We start from the raw sequence: 15886 nt of genomic DNA, 5'->3' as shown, positions 1-15886 counted from the left end.
CCAGCATTACATACAGTTAAAGTCAACTAAATAAATCCCAATATAAATGTCTCATCCAAGGTCAACTACGAGATCTGGGGAAGATCATGGTGCTGATTCCCTGTCTCCTGAGGTGCACTCTGAGAACTATAAACATCATTATCATGATATGACCATTTGTTTTACAATCATGAGATGACCCCAGATGGCAGTGTAACATTTAGGAAGAAAAGGATGTGTTAGTGTCCAGAAGACAGTGGCATTTATTCCCATCTGCTTTCAGACAGCCCTCTCCTAAGGTACTAATTGACTTTATTGTCATACCAACCATCAGGCTGGGGTATGATTGATTGTGATTTATTGTGTTTAGTCACAGTGCTTGGTACTCTGTGCAACCTGAAAAAAGGGCTATTTCAGTTTTAATTCATTTATATCGTCGTTATCTGCTTCCTGCACAGTTCTTATTCTGCCTTTTTTTTTCCCAAAATGTATTGCACATAACATTAAGGAGAGATAATGAGGTGGCTTAATTCACACTGTCATCAGAAAGTCAACAGTGGTGCTTTATTCCAGGGCTTATAGATGTTCTTTACTACTCTGGAAAAGAAATGGGAATAGTGGTATATACATACTCCATATGTTGCAGTGTAATGCAGTGACCTGAAGCTCTCTGCCCTCTCAACCAGGGGCTTAGGATCAAATCCATCTCCAACTTCTTAACTCTGTCTTTTCTGACTATTACAAGTAGGAGGTTGGATCGGCTGGCATTCAGAACACCTGCACTCCATTGCACCCTGTCTAAACATGGATTACCACTAACACTATCCATAAGTATAAATACTTCTTTCCCCTCCTCTTCCTCTTCCTTAAGCTTGAGAGGCCCTCCCTGTCTTCCATTTTCAATGCAGTGTGTGAGATCAGCTGGAACACTGGAACAACTGGCTTTATAGACCTAAGTTGTGTTTTCTGAGAGGAGGATTGGTTAACAAAAACTTTGAATCTCATTCCTCTGTGTTGTAAAGGGGAATATATGCTATACTTGCCATGTAAGCTTGTGAGACCTGTTTGTTATTCCCACATGGAAGGTATTCAAGGAGGTGTTAACTAAAATGATTGACAAAAGAAGTGCATGTAAGGATATGACTTTCTTTTTTCTTTTTTTTTCTCTTAAATTTGTATTTCCAGTCATGTCAGTCATGGTAGATTTCAGTGGTGGGCAGCAGTGTCTGTCATGGTAAAATTATGTGTTAGGATCTTTTAAAATACTGAATAATGGTTGCACTTAGGAGTTTGGTAAGCACTGCAGTAGTGTATATAACTAAATATTGATGTGCTAGTGCCTTCCCATTGGCATCCTAACACTACAGTAGAGGTCTTCCACTGTTCTTTAGTTTTACACAGTCTCTTTTTGACAGCAACTTTTGACAATTATGTCCTTTTCAGAAACTCAAGGGGAAAAAAATCTGCTTCCTCACTCTTCACTTTGTCTTTAACATTTTACACTACAAAAGGCTTTGAACACTAGGGTACTTTTAATTATCTCATGGCACTTGTCTCATCAGTTAATATTGGCACACCCTGTCTTCATTAAGAGTCACAATAATCCAGATTAAAGATAAGGCTGGGATAAAGCAGGGTGGAAGGACTTCCACAAGTTTAAAAAGACAGTTTTTTGCTTGTAAGTGATGATGATGAAACAATTTTCTTGGATTATTTGGCTAGTTGTCCTTAGTCTTTAGAGGAAGACAATTGCATTAAGTGTGTGTTCTAGAAGGAATACATAAGTAACTGGGAAATGAGGTATTTGGTCTGTTTTAATTCACTGTTTTAATTTACTTTAATTCATCTCTTGAAATTTTGTCCAGTATTTGTGTAGTGAGAATTTTATAGATAGCCTTTTTTCACCCATGACCTAACTGAGGAATACTGGTGTAGGTTCCAAAGTGAGGTAAATTGTGGTAAGTTATTTTGGCGAAGGATAAGTGAAGCTTGCCCAGACCACATATCCCTTTCATGAAGTGTAAAAGAGGTTACACTGAATAAATAGTTCTGCATGTCAACAAGTTTTTCAACGGGAACAGAAAAAAAATATAAAAATCTATCAGTAGATCTCCTAGAAATTAAATGTGAGTTCTCAGAGTGCCAGATAAATCTTGACCTATGCAGTATGTATCAAAATACATATTCAATTCTTTATGCTTTTTTTTTTCCCTGTCTATTAGTTTAGCATAAAATGGATAGCCCTCTTCAAGCTACTTCCAGAATCAGCCAAGTATCATTCATTACAAGGAAGCCCAGTCCTGATTTACTGCCAACATTAGTTTAGATATACAGCTTATATTTTACCTTTGACCTTGTAGGGTCTTTTTTTTTCTTTTTTTTTTTTTTTTCTTTTTTTTTTCAAGTGCCTCATTAAGTACAAGTCTAGGTTTTGTGATTTTTTTGGCACCCCTTTAGAACCTTTATCATTTCTGATGTTCTGTCTCAAAATTGAAATTACAACTTTGCTTATTTTGCCATGGATCTTCACCACTGCTCAAATCACAAATTGATAAATAGAGTGGAACGTGTTCAGAGCCAGTTCAAATAAAGGAATCGAGGATGAAAGGCCAAAGGGACCTGAGTAAAACTCATTTGCACCCTCAGATTGGAAACAGACACATCAACACCTGATACACTGCTTAGTGAGAACACAGTTGCAACAGTATGGCCTTGTCCAAAAGTTGATGACACCTCAGAGAACCTTTCTGTTCACATCAGCATCCTTTGAGTGAGATTCACTGTCATCATTGGTCTGCCTGACTTGGATGCCAGCTTTGCAGGACTGCAGAGAAAACCAAGAACTGTGTAATAATAGGTTATTTGGCTATTTCAGGTAACTGTTTGCTGGACCAACCAAGAAAGCAGATCTTAGGCCCCGAGGAGCTCCCAGGACAAACCTACGATGCCATCCGTCAGTGTAAACTGGCTTTTGGGCCCGAATACACAGTGTGTCCCGGGATGGATGTGTGCTCCCGCCTCTGGTGTGCAGTCGTTCGCCAGGGTCAGATGGTCTGTCTGACGAAGAAGCTGCCCGCTGTGGAGGGAACACCATGTGGAAAAGGGAGGATCTGCCTCCAGGGAAAATGTGTTGACAAAACCAAGAAGAAATACTACTCAGTAAGTTACCAGCTGTGACCCTAGGGGATTTGAGGAGGCCTGACACTCAAAGGTGCTGATTTTTGTGGGAGGGAAGGGGACTTCATGGAAGTTGGATTGAAAGCTGCCTTACTTCACAGTGTGTAATTGGTGTGTTTTCAGTGAGGGATATAGGGAAAATGCTGCTGAGTTTCAGGAAGCATGTTTTCTTCTTGAAGTATCAAAGCCTTCATTCCTGGAAAAATAGGAGTCAGGTCTCAACACAAATGAAAAGATTGTCACAGATCTATTCTTAGCTTCCTGACTTCTTTGCAATGGACTTGCAAGGTAAATTAAGTCTTTAATTTACAGCCCTTATCTAAAAGCCCTTATCTAGGACCACAGGGTCCTAACTCAAGTGAAGAGCTAGATTGATAGAGTTCAACTCAAGTATAATTTCTGGAGCAAAAAAGTTTGTAGCTATAGTGACAGGGTCCCCTCTGTCAGCTTTATAAATCAGAAGAGTCCCCAGGCTCTTGGGCATTGTCACCTGCCCAGTTCAGATACTTCAAAATAAACTTGGTAAACAGTAGTGTTGCCCCCTCTCCTATACCCACCAGAGACATACAAACTCGTAGAGCTTTGTGGAGATTATTTGCAAACTATGTGAGTTATTCCAATCAAGCTAAAGCCCTTTTAACACCTATTTTTATAGAATTATATACTTCTTCATGAAAGTATTTGCAGTGGTAAGTGGTAAGTGCACTGTAAGTGGTTGCAGTATTCTTTTAGGGAGCCAAATGAGTAGAGTTGCAAACTGTATCTGACAGGTCCTTCTCTTGCCAGTAATTCAGAGCAATACCTACAATTCACAATAATTGCATTTAATTAATCACAGGTTATCCTTATGAACATATCCTGATAGCTGAACCTCCTGGATCTAGTTGAAGGGGCCCCATTTGTGGGAACAGCAGAAAAAAGAGAGCAGCACATGAGACTATGAACACTACTTCTGGCACGTGTTTGTCTTCCATAAAATAGGCTGAAGGAGGCTGTACAGAGCAAGGCTTGGTACTACCCTGGCATGCTCAGTGCCAAATGAGATGTCGTCAGTGTGCAGATAAAAGACAGAGAATTACTCTGCTGAGAGAAAGGAGGCTCCTACGGACTGTTATCCTTGATCAAGATGACCAAGGAATTTCGCCTTCAATTGATGAAAACATCAGCAGAGTCTTCAAGACTTAGCACCTCTCTTCACACACGGACGTTGTCCTTACCTCCCACTGTTCCATCTATTTCAGGCTTCAAGCCATGGTAACTGGGGGTCCTGGGGTCCTTGGGGACAGTGCTCCCGTACCTGTGGTGGAGGAGTTCAGTTTGCCCATCGCCACTGCAATAACCCGGCTCCGCGGAACAACGGCCGCTACTGCACTGGCAAAAGGGCCATCTACCGCTCCTGCAACGTCCTGCCCTGCCCAGACAATGGTAAGTGCCTTCCTGCTCCAGCCTCTGGCTTCACAGGCTGGGAATATGGAACCTCTGCTGAGAAGGAAAGAAGCAAAGGTCCGCTGTAGTTTGCTCCAAAAAGTATTTGCCAAGGCAAGGCATTCATCAGTAATACAATACGGTAATTCTTCCCACATCCTCATGCTGCTGCCATATGGAAAGGTTGTCATTCAAAATGACAAGAAATTTCAGTCCTGGAAAGGGGCCTGTAGTGCAAACTTTAGTCCTTTAATTCCAATTATGTCATGGAAAGATGTCCAAGCTGAAACAGTTGAAGGATTTGTACAATTAGTTCTAAGTAAAGAGGCGGAGTGACATAACTTAAAAGTTATGTAAAAACGAAATTGGAATAATAGATGAGCATAATGATATTTGCAGCACGATCTGAAATAGTCACTAATGATGTGAATAATTCTACAGCTAAATCTTTTCGACAAGAGCAGTGTGAAGCAAGGAATGGCTATCAGTCTGATGCAAAGGGTGTCAAGACATTTGTTGAATGGGTCCCCAAGTATGCTGGAGTACTTCCCGGAGATGTTTGCAAACTCACCTGCCGAGCCAAAGGAACTGGCTATTACGTGGTATTTTCTCAAAAGGTAACAGCATCTCTAATCATGATTTCATGCTGTAGTTTAGAAGTATCCTGTATCTTAGAAAGATACAGGGAAAGAAGGGAAAAGGAATTAATCATGTAATTCAAAGATCATCATCAGGGCAATCCCAAGCACAATTACAGTCTGGGTAGAGAATGGATTTGGAACAGCCCTGAGGAAAAGGACTTGGGGGTGTTGGTTGATGAGAAGCACCACATGAGACATAAATGTGCGCTTGCAGCCCAGAAAGCCAACCATATCCTGGGCTGCATAAAAAGAAGAGGGGCCAGCAGGTTGTGGGAGGTGATTCTCCCCCTCTACTCTGCTCTTGTGAGACTCCACCTAAAGTACTCAGTGTAGCCCTGAGGTACCTACCTCAAGAAAGGACACTGAGCTGTTGGATTGAGTCTATAGGAGGCTCGAAAGATGATCAGGGGGCTGGAAGTGTGAAGACAGCCTGAGAGAGTTGTTCAGCCTGGAGAAGACTCTAGGGAGACCTTATAGCAGCCTTCCAGTATCTGAAGGGGCCTACAGGAAAGCTGAGGAGGGACATTTTACAAGGGTATGTGGTGAAAGGATATGGGGTAATGACTTAAAGCTGAAAGAGGGAAGATTTAGGTTAGACATCAGGAAGAAATTCTTTATGTGAGGTTGGTGTAACACTGGCACAGGTTACTCAGAGAAGTTGTGGCTGCCCCCTCCCTGAAAGTGTTCAAGGCCAAGTTAGATGGGGCTTTGAGAAACCTGGTCTAGTGGTCAGTGTCCCTGTCCATGCAGGGGGGTTAGGAATAGAGGATTTTTAAGCTCCCTACCAACTGAAACCATTCTATGATTCCATTATTTGTCTATGCGATTAGATTTAATGGTTTGATCCACTGGTTGCAGATGAGGACCAGAACTGGCTGCTAAAATGAGATGTTTATCCACCTCTCCATGTGTGGATTAATGAAAAATATGGGCCTCTTGATGTCCTCTGCACTAGTTTGTTTTCAGTAGTGAATAAAAGGGTTGCTTCCTGAAGAGCCATGTATCATTCTGGGTTTCTTCTGGAAGAGAAACAGTACTTTGATTTCAAAATTAAGTTTTACACTGAATTATGTTAAGTGATTCCAGAGTAACTCTTATGAAGCCAATTAATTTAGAGTAATTAATAGCCATTAATATAGATGTGACTTGTGGTCAGTTTGCTATATCAGATACAATTCGAATTGAAATGTGTCCTGTGGTTATACTTGCAGATTCCTGCCTCTAAGTATTATGAATGTAACATATAATAGATAGCTCAAATGCATGGCTATCTACAAGTACTGTTACTGTTATAATTAATAAGGTGTAAGATCATCATTAAAGCAGGGATCATATAAGTGTCTTACAGTGAAGAGACCTCTCATTGTTTTCAGCCCTTTGCCAAATTTCATCTGCTTTTGTGCTGGTAATGTCGGAGAAACTGACTGGGCCAGCAGGCTTGGCACACCATTCTGTATGGCTGATATAGACAAGTGGGGTTTGCCAGTCAGATTCACAAAACCAAATCTTATCCATGGTAGCTTTAACTAATGATCATTTGGTTGCCCAGGTAACTGATGGCACTGAATGTCGGCCATACAGTAATTCAGTCTGTGTCCGGGGAAAATGCATCCGAACTGGTTGTGATGGCATCATCGGTTCAAAGCTCCAGTACGACAAATGTGGGGTCTGTGGAGGAGACAATTCCAGCTGCACAAAAGTCATGGGAACCTTTACCAAAAAGAGGTATTGATCTTGAGTATTAGTAAATGTATCTTGTTGTGCAAATAGTAACTCTGCTATGTACTTGCTTGCTTTCTGTCTCTAAATGCAATTTACATTCCTATGGAGGTTGAGCAAAAAATGTATATTGCCTGCTCTCTGCTGCACTTTCCAGATGTTTACAGCTGGCCTCTTATTATTACCCCCAAACCGCCAAATAATCAACTGGCAAAACACTGTACCCAGTTCATTTCCAAAGTGCCAGCAGTACAGGTGAGCATCCCATTAATATGAATTTTGCCTGGAACAAGACCTAACATGTTGTATTACTTGCTAATCTTGCTGGCTAGATGGCTGTGGTTTCTAGAGTTGAGAGGAAAGGGAAGAGAGCAGTCAATCAGGAAGTTGTTGGGGTCAGAATAATCTGGGCATCTCTGAAACTCTCTGTTTCACAGAAGATGCTGAGTTAGCAAGTTATTTGCTGGGAACATGTTTCATGCCATCAAACTTTGAATTGCAGTTAGGACAGTAAGGATACCCCAGCTGATTTAGTGGCATATAGCCCTTGTGTAGCTACTGGAGTGAAGCAGACAGTATAAGACCACAGCTGTAACAGTTGTGCTTAGCAGCTCAGAGAGATTATACTCTAAAAACACCTTTTCATGCTCTGAGTATATGTGGACCTTGGATGACTAAATGAGAATTAAACTTAGGCTTAAACATGGCCTTTAAACATGGCCCTGTATCACTTCATGTCCATTGACATAATATCAATCTCCAGGTGGATAATTTTTAAGTCAAAATGTCTATAGCAGCTATCAATAAGACATTTTGCTTTCAGAGATCAGCTTTTGCCTATAATAAAACTTAACACAAGTGAAATAAAATGAACCATCCCCATGGTTTTCCCTTACCAAACTGAGAGCAGCAGTAAGCTTTGTGCTGAAATACCAATGTCAGGTAAGTCTGCCTTCTGTCTGAATTTTTATTTGCCTCCTTCAACTCTTAAGACTCATGAAAAATTAGGGGGTTTAATTACAATTTATATAGATTCCAAAGCTCTCAGAGGACTGCTCTAGTGATCTACTCTTAGAAACTTCTAGTTGACAGTGTCTACTCTGTATCTGTGATTGCATTAGGGCACCTTTGGACATAAGCTTTTCAAGTGGACATAAGCTTGATTTTTGGTTTATAACTTCCAAATTCATACATAGAATGTTGAAAGCTACTGGAAGTTGAAATATCCTTAAATGTCCTTTTGTTTCTACACATTTCGATAATGAAGAAGTGAGATTTAGGTTAGGCGTCAGGAAGAAATTCTTTAGTGTGAGGGTGGTGAGACACTGGCACAGGTTTCCCAAGGAGGTTGTGGATGCCTCATCCTTGGAAGTGTTCAAGACCAGGTTAGATGGGACTTTGAGCAACCTGGTCTAATGGGAGGTGTCCCTGCCTATGAAGGGGGTTTGAAACTAGATGATCTTTAAAGTCCCTTCCAACTCAAAATATTCTATGATACTGTGATTCAGTAATGATCCTTGTGCTGGAATACAGGCTCTGGCAAAAGTTATAAGGATGCCGTGAATTTCAGTGAGGACAGATTTGTAGCATAGTCATACTAGAAATGGTGAAACTCTATTGTAGTTACTCCTATGATGTTTCCATCTTACTCCTCAAATCATGCCTTTAACTGAAATGAGACAGGTTAGGGAGTAAAATATTAATTCAAACTGAGTGCATCCAAAATGTAGTCCCATTTAGAAAGTAAGAGTCACCTTTTAAGTAACAAGTATTTTCTAACTCGATTTTGATTGAATTTTAGGGTGACAAGAATTTATTTTTCTTTTTTTTTACTGGAAATATGGTTTGAGACTGTTCCCTTATGTGAGTAATTGGCTTTAAAATTAATCTCTCATTAAAATAGTGAAATCATGGTTGTCCTTGAACTGTTTTTACATATGGAACGGCAGTGGCTGTAGTTGAATTTTGTTTCCTCCACTGAAAATACAACCTCCTGCATTGCTGTCCATTGTAAACCAAATTGTTGCAATCTGTACATTAAATGTACTGGGAAACCATTAAATGTTCAAGAGGAAACTAGTATTTCCTGTTGCAGACACTTTCTGTAACATTTGTTTGTCCTTTTTTCTTTTAAAATAGTTGAAATGTAATCTTCTTGTAAGCTTGTTCCTTAAGAACTTTTTTTAAAGGCTGCATGCTAAATAGTCAGAAGTTGGGAAACAGGAGTTAAGGATTAAGGATGCAAATGCTTCTTTGTGCACATGGAATGTTACAGGCTTTGTGGAGATTACTTGAATTCTCCAGCATTGCTTTCAGCTTTTGACCGAATAATTTTGTAACCTTAATAACATATTTTAATAGGTTTTTTCCCTACTGTTACACAAAATTATTTCCTGTGCTCTGGAGCAGAATCCCCTCAGCCTGTTTCTTGGAGATTTATGGAGGTGCTGAATCAATAGTTCCAGTCATTGTCCCACCACTGTTAGAAATAGCAGAGGAATGGCACAAGTGTTTAATCTGTAGTCTGTGCAGTCTCTACTTGTGCAGCCACGAATTCTTGAAATTACCAGTCTGTTCTTTAAACAATCCCAAAGGAAACCCCTCACAATTATATAGTTGAGGTATATTTTCTATTTTCTTTTTTTTTCTAGAATATCTAGTGATAAGTTCCAGCACACTTGCAGCTTTGATTGCTTGAGACTTTTGGTAGAAGAGTTAAATATATTTTTCTAAATCTGAAGTAAGATACTCAGTAGCAACTGAGATAATTCTTTGTTGGTACAGATTAAACATTTGTGGGCACCTCATATTAGACTCTTGGTACTTAACCTTTGGCTTTATTAATTTCAAAGTAAAAAAATCTTTTTCTCAGTGATCAAGATTGCTTTTAAATGTTCCCAAAGTACCTCTACCCAGCTGTGACTCTGCTGGTGCTTTCCTTAAGCATCATTGTAGCATAGACAGAAAGAAACAGCTGTAAGCAATGCATATCTCATTATCTTTCCTTGACAGGCAAAGTGTGTGTCATATTTCATATCTCCCACCCTTTGCTGAAATATATAAGCTACCTGTTATTTTTAATTCTTCTTGTATCTTACACATAAACCTGTTTCTAAAGCTAAATATTAAGCCATTTGAAGGGAATGTGGTAGAAATTTCTTCAAGAACATAAGGAGCAATGCAAAAGACAAACAGGGGAGCCCAGTGAAAATAGTCTTGGATGAGCTTCAAGCCAGATGTATTTAAGAGCTGAACTAAAACAAAGCAAGATGTGTCATGCTAGTGATTTCATTAGATTTTGCAGTAAGGCTTGAGGTTTATTTCACACTAGCTACTGAACACTCTTTTTTGCCCCCTTCTCTGTTCAGCAAGGGCTACACGGATGTAGTGAAAATCCCAGAAGGAGCAACCCACATCAAAGTTCGGCAGTTCAAGACCAAGGACCAGAGCAGGTTCACTGCCTACCTGGCCCTGAAGAAGAAAAACGGTGAGTACCTTGTTAATGGAAAATACATGATCTCCACTTCAGAAACAATCATTGACATCAACGGGACTGTCATGAACTACAGTGGCTGGAGTCACAAAGATGATTTCTTGCACGCAATGGGACACTCTGCCACAAAAGAGATTCTTATCGTGCAGATACTTGCAACTGATCCCACTCAACCAGTGGACGTCCGCTACAGTTTCTTCGTGCCAAAGAAACAAGGGCAAATGACTAACTCTGTCACTGGCAGTGGCAATAGCAGCAGCAGCAGCAGCAAAGTAACTCCCCAGCTGCAGCAACCCCGCTGGGTTACGGGGCCGTGGCTTTCTTGTTCTCGAACGTGCGACACAGGATGGCACACCAGGACTGTCCAGTGCAAAGATGGGCATGGAAAATTAGCTAAGGGATGTCTTCTCTCTCAGAGACCTTCAGCATTCAAACAGTGCTTGTTAAAAAAGTGTTAACCTGTGGTTGTGATCTTCTTAAACAGAGATTTGAGTAAGCCATTGTTGACATACTGGTATTAGGTCTGTCCAGACAGAGAGAAGCAAAGGCTTCAATGTACTTAGATACAGTCTCAAATTATGGGCAGAATCTGCCTATTTGGACCAAATGAAGATGTGCACTGCTTTAAATAATAGTAGGGTGATCTTAATATGTCAAAAAACTTAAAGTTGTTATACGCCCTCTGTGTCTGCAAAAATATAAAATAAAATAATGCAAAAGAATTAAAACTAGTGAATGGAGAATCCTGGGATATTTGAAGGTTACAGAATCATCTCCCCTTTCTCACCTACCTCTAATAGAGTATGTCCTTATAAAATGCCACATCTACCCACAATGCCACAGTAGCTAGCTTATTTTATACTGTTTTGTAAATATCTTTCATTTGGTATGTCACTTTATAGCACTCAGTTCTATTAAGAATCAAAAGAAAAACCACATAAGCAAAGTGATTGACCAAAGTATATCTGCAGCTATTGTGGACTTGGTCCATTCTTCAGAAAGGGCTGCAGATGTTTTACTGGAAAATTAAGAGCTTGCTGCTGGTTTTAAAAAGTAGTATCTTTTTATTTTGACAAGAGGAAATGCATTTTCATGCTAGGAATTTCCTGACAGCAGATCATTATTCTATGACAAATATCGTGTTTCCACCAAGAAATTCTCAGAAGGAGCATTACAGCAGCTTGCAGACCAGGGATCTCCACATGTTCGTTTCTGAAATACCAGCACCATCAGTGACTCCTCACCATGTGTGTGTCAGACACACATAGAAGGAGGATTTGGCTGCGAGAAGGAATTTGTGTAAACTTTGCTTGTAAATCTTCCACTAGTTACAGCCATGTCACAGCTCGGGGTCCTTGTTGTCAGTAAATAGCTGGTAGCTTCTTTCCATAAAACAAAGACATACTGTATTTTGTAGAAACTAGTTAGAGTACCAAAAATTACAGGTAAGATAATCAAGGGTCTTCTAACTCAGATACTCTGAGGCTGTGTTCAACTGCTTTCTTTGTTCTTTTCTCTATGGCTTCCACCTGGAAGCTAACAATGTGTAATGTACCTACATCTTCTTTAGAGGCTATAAAGGTCAAAAAAACACAGCAAGCAGTTAATATTCTATCAGTTTTGTCCATCATGTCTAACTCTGGTATTCATCTTACCAGCAAAGGTTTGTAACTGTTTGTCTTTTTGTTTTGTGTGTGTTTTGAGGTTTGTTTGTTTTTTAAAGCTGTAGAAGGCATTCATGTTTTGTATATCTACTACATTTGGGAGGAAGAGGGGTCACAGGGAAGTCAAACCACATCAGGATGTGGAGGACTTGCCTAATATCAATAAGACTGTTTCCACAGTACAGGCAGTAGCTGGTAATAATTTTTATTGGCAGCAACTTCTGAATCCCGGTATTGCCGGCTAGAAGTTCTGTGACCGAGGATCGCAGGGCATTACACCTCATGGAAGTAACAGGTGGAGGCCTGATAGCAACCCTGTTAAAATTGCTTCCTTTTAAATCAGCAGTCTTTGAATTAAGCCCTAGAATAACAGGTACCAGAAGAAATGGTTATTACATGCTGATGAAAAGAGAATCCCATCTGTCTTTTATTCCTTCATTCACCCGCAAAGGAGAATATAAGATTGCAGGAGGATTTTCAGACAAGCCTCACATCTCTATGCCAGTGGTACTCAAGCACTTGAACTATCCCAAGGTCTTCTGAAAATCCCAGTCATGAAATCAGTAGAGAAAACTTTCTGGCATATGTAGCAAGGGCAGGTCTCACTCCAGGCTGACACAAACATGTTTTTGCAACTGTGGCATGTTTGTATGAACTCTGAGAAAGCATGTGATGGTTTCAAAACAGCACAAGATTGCTACATCTGCAAGTGTGAAACCTGGAGAAGTACCTATTTTTGTACCCTGTTCCAAATAAACAGTAAGAGGGGCAGGGCCTCCTCCTCTGCCTAAATGAATTACAAATTGATGTTACCAGTCATCTTCGGTTTCGAAGTGTAGCCTTCTTACTAGTAGTCCTTTGCAAAATTGGGGATCTTAAGGAAAATTGCTCCCTTAGTCTGTGATTCCATCCTAAGAACTGAGATCAAGTCTCTGAATATTTGCAGACTTCTGGAAAGATTTATGCTTTCTTTATCTATTAACATAAGATCACTTTGAAGTGTCTTATTTTCAAGTAATGTAAATTTTATACTTCCATATGTATTACACATCTTCTAGGACCTCTCAAAAAAGTTGGCAATAAATAGAAACCATCATGAGAAGATGAGTAAGGAGACTTAATGTGTCTCGGTGTAGACTTTAACATTTGTCTCTGCATACAGCTGCTGTATTAAGTGGCATTTGTTTTTCCTGTGTTTTATTGAGTAGAGACAGAATGTGCAAGTATGTGTGTTTGCATCGTAGTAATAATTTATTGTATATTCAACAGGATGAGTAAAGCTTTTGGATGCTCTTCAGGCTCCAGAAGAGTAATACCATAAACGGGTATAAATTTAAAGCTTCCTGAGATCAAAAGTATCTTTTTTTTTTCATAGAAAGAGTTTATTTATAAAAAATAAATAAATACAAGAACAAACCACTACAGTGATTATTCTCTTTTCACTGGTGCAGTAGTGAAACAAATTCACGTGAACAAAAAGCAGTTGCCTTTATACGGTGAGGGGGCAAATGAGATAGACCAAGGAAGCAGCCCTGAAAGTGTAAGATAAACTCAGTCAGCCTGCTGTAGTTAACACTTGCTTTTTAGCTGTTCTTTGTAATCAGATTCCAGTTCCAAATCTTGCTTTTGTCAGACATATCTATCTCATGTAACTGATGAATGAAAACTTGGTGCAAGATACATGACTGTCATTTCAACCTCTGTTGTCAAGTTGTCACTCACACTGTTGTGTCATTGTTTACATTACTACCGAGTGTTGCCAGACAGGATTCCTAATAGGCATCTGGGGGATAGAAACCCAGACTACTGCTCTTTCCATAGAAAGAAGCAATCCTCAGTTTAAATTCACTGCTGGCCTTTTGGGATGCATCTCCAGTACCCTTAGGTGGAGCTGGACCCCTAAACATCAGTAGTTTATAGAGCATCTGCTTCTCAAATACAACATTCTCATTAGGAAAAAGCCTATCTATCATCTTTGGTTTGACTGTATAGAAGAATTTACAGTTAGCTGCCCTCCTGCGGAAACAGTTTTATCACAAGGGGGAGAGGGAATTATCTTGTGGATTAATCACAACTGTAAAAAAAAAAAAAAAAAAAAAAAAAGCAACACAGCACTGAAAAAATAAAATAATTTATTGTTTTTACAACTGGTATGTGAACGGATGTAATGAATTTATTTATTCTTATTTAACAAAATTACCAATTGTGCAAATTCTATATTTAAAATGTTTTCCTATTGATTCTGTCTCTCGCTTTCTTTTAATTTATGCTTCAAATTTGTGTTGAAAGTACGCCTTGTGAGTTTACATAATATATGGCACTGGTTATTTTTTGTATGTTTTTATTTAGAAAGCTTTCTGCATGAAATGGGAGTATATGTGTATACATGTGTTCACACTGTATAGATGTATATTCTTTTCCTGGTACCATCTTTTTCTTAGAGAAGTTGTAGATTTTTGATTTTGTGACACCTCATGCTCAAAGCTCCTCATTACACTTAATTTCAAAAATCTCTCAACTAGCTTGTCACAAAAAAAAAAAGGAAAAAAAAAACCAAACCCCATAGCAGTTCCTAAAGAAGTCAGACAACAGGCTCACTTTGTACAGGTGTGTGCAGTTCATATTGCACCTCTCAGTGATTTACCACCAAAGCTGGCAGGAGTCTGGCCTTTGATTCAATGAAAGTAAGTTCAGGCTTAGAATAAGTGGGAGTCTTCTATATATGAATGAAGTTTCTCCAACTTGTCAAGGTGGCAGTGAGTCTCCTCTCGTGAAGCTTCTTATGTTTAAGAGAAAACACTACACTGAAACTCCATGTGCTTTAAAAATATAGTTTAAACAGTGTATGATTTGGTTTATGGAGGCTGAATCATTTACAAAAATACTCTTTCCACCATTTATAAACGTATATAACTATGTACATATGGCTGTAAAAAGTCAAAAGACCAATTTGGAAGACTGCACCACAACAGGCAAAGTCAGACCCAAAAAAGTCAGCAGATCATGTGTTCCCAGTGTTTCCCTGAAAATAACGTTATCTGTTTGCTTCCACTTTTCATCCAATCCAACTACTGCTGAACTCAAAGGAACATGTATTGGGCCTAGTTAAGGAAAAAAAATGCAATATAGACAAACCTACAGCTTTTCTAGAGTTGCCAGAGTGCATCAGTGTGCTCATACTTGTTACTGCTTATATTTTCAAGAGGTTTTTTTTTTACTGTGGGTACACTGATATTAGCTTGTATAGTAAAGCTAGTTCAACATCCTTGTTTTGAATAACATTGAAAATGCAAATATTTCTGGTTTATCACATGTACCAGTAGTGGCTCTTAACATGACAGAAACTGTCAGGTCTGCACCTGGCACTACAAAATGTAGCTTTGGGATTCAGAAGTTTTTAGGAGAAGTGTAAGTTATCAGTGATAGCATGCAAAGTTTGAAACACCCCAAACATATTCTTATCCTTCCAGGTGAGTGATTTAAGAACTTATCTCCAGGTGCCCCACAGCAAACATATCTGTACTGTCCTGCTGCAGAGTTGCATGTTGAAAACAAAACTCACAATGTCACTTGCCCTGGAAGCTGTCCATACAGTCTCACTCTCACTGTAAGGACACTAAAATAATTTCCACATACATCAGCTTCACATAATCTGTGTCAAAACACATATGTGGGCATGTGTAGAACTTAACTGTGGCTAAATGCAAATATGTTTTTTTGTGTGTGCATTTGTATACTTGTATACATTTGTATACAAGTATATACAAGTATATACAATTACATACATG

At 39.3% G+C, this 15886-nt stretch overlaps 1 protein-coding gene across 1 annotated transcript in view; it reads left to right on the top strand.

Moving 5' to 3' along the window:
- ADAMTS5 (ADAM metallopeptidase with thrombospondin type 1 motif 5) overlaps nt 1–10892 on the top strand; it is a 40329-nt gene extending 29437 nt beyond the window's left edge. The window contains exons 4-8 of the mRNA XM_030447371.1: nt 2855–3138; nt 4398–4581; nt 5023–5198; nt 6772–6947; nt 10310–10892. Of these exons, the coding sequence (XP_030303231.1) occupies nt 2855–3138; nt 4398–4581; nt 5023–5198; nt 6772–6947; nt 10310–10892 (1403 nt within the window). The remainder of the gene's footprint in view (nt 1–2854; nt 3139–4397; nt 4582–5022; nt 5199–6771; nt 6948–10309) is intronic.
- Nucleotides 10893–15886: the final 4994 nt, after the last annotated feature.

Source organism: Calypte anna, chromosome 1 (genome assembly GCF_003957555.1).
Source record: "Calypte anna isolate BGI_N300 chromosome 1, bCalAnn1_v1.p, whole genome shotgun sequence".
Taxonomy (NCBI): Eukaryota; Metazoa; Chordata; class Aves; order Apodiformes; family Trochilidae; genus Calypte; species Calypte anna.
The sequence above is the reverse complement of the archived record's forward strand: the minus strand, read 5'-3'. Positions and strand labels throughout refer to the sequence as shown.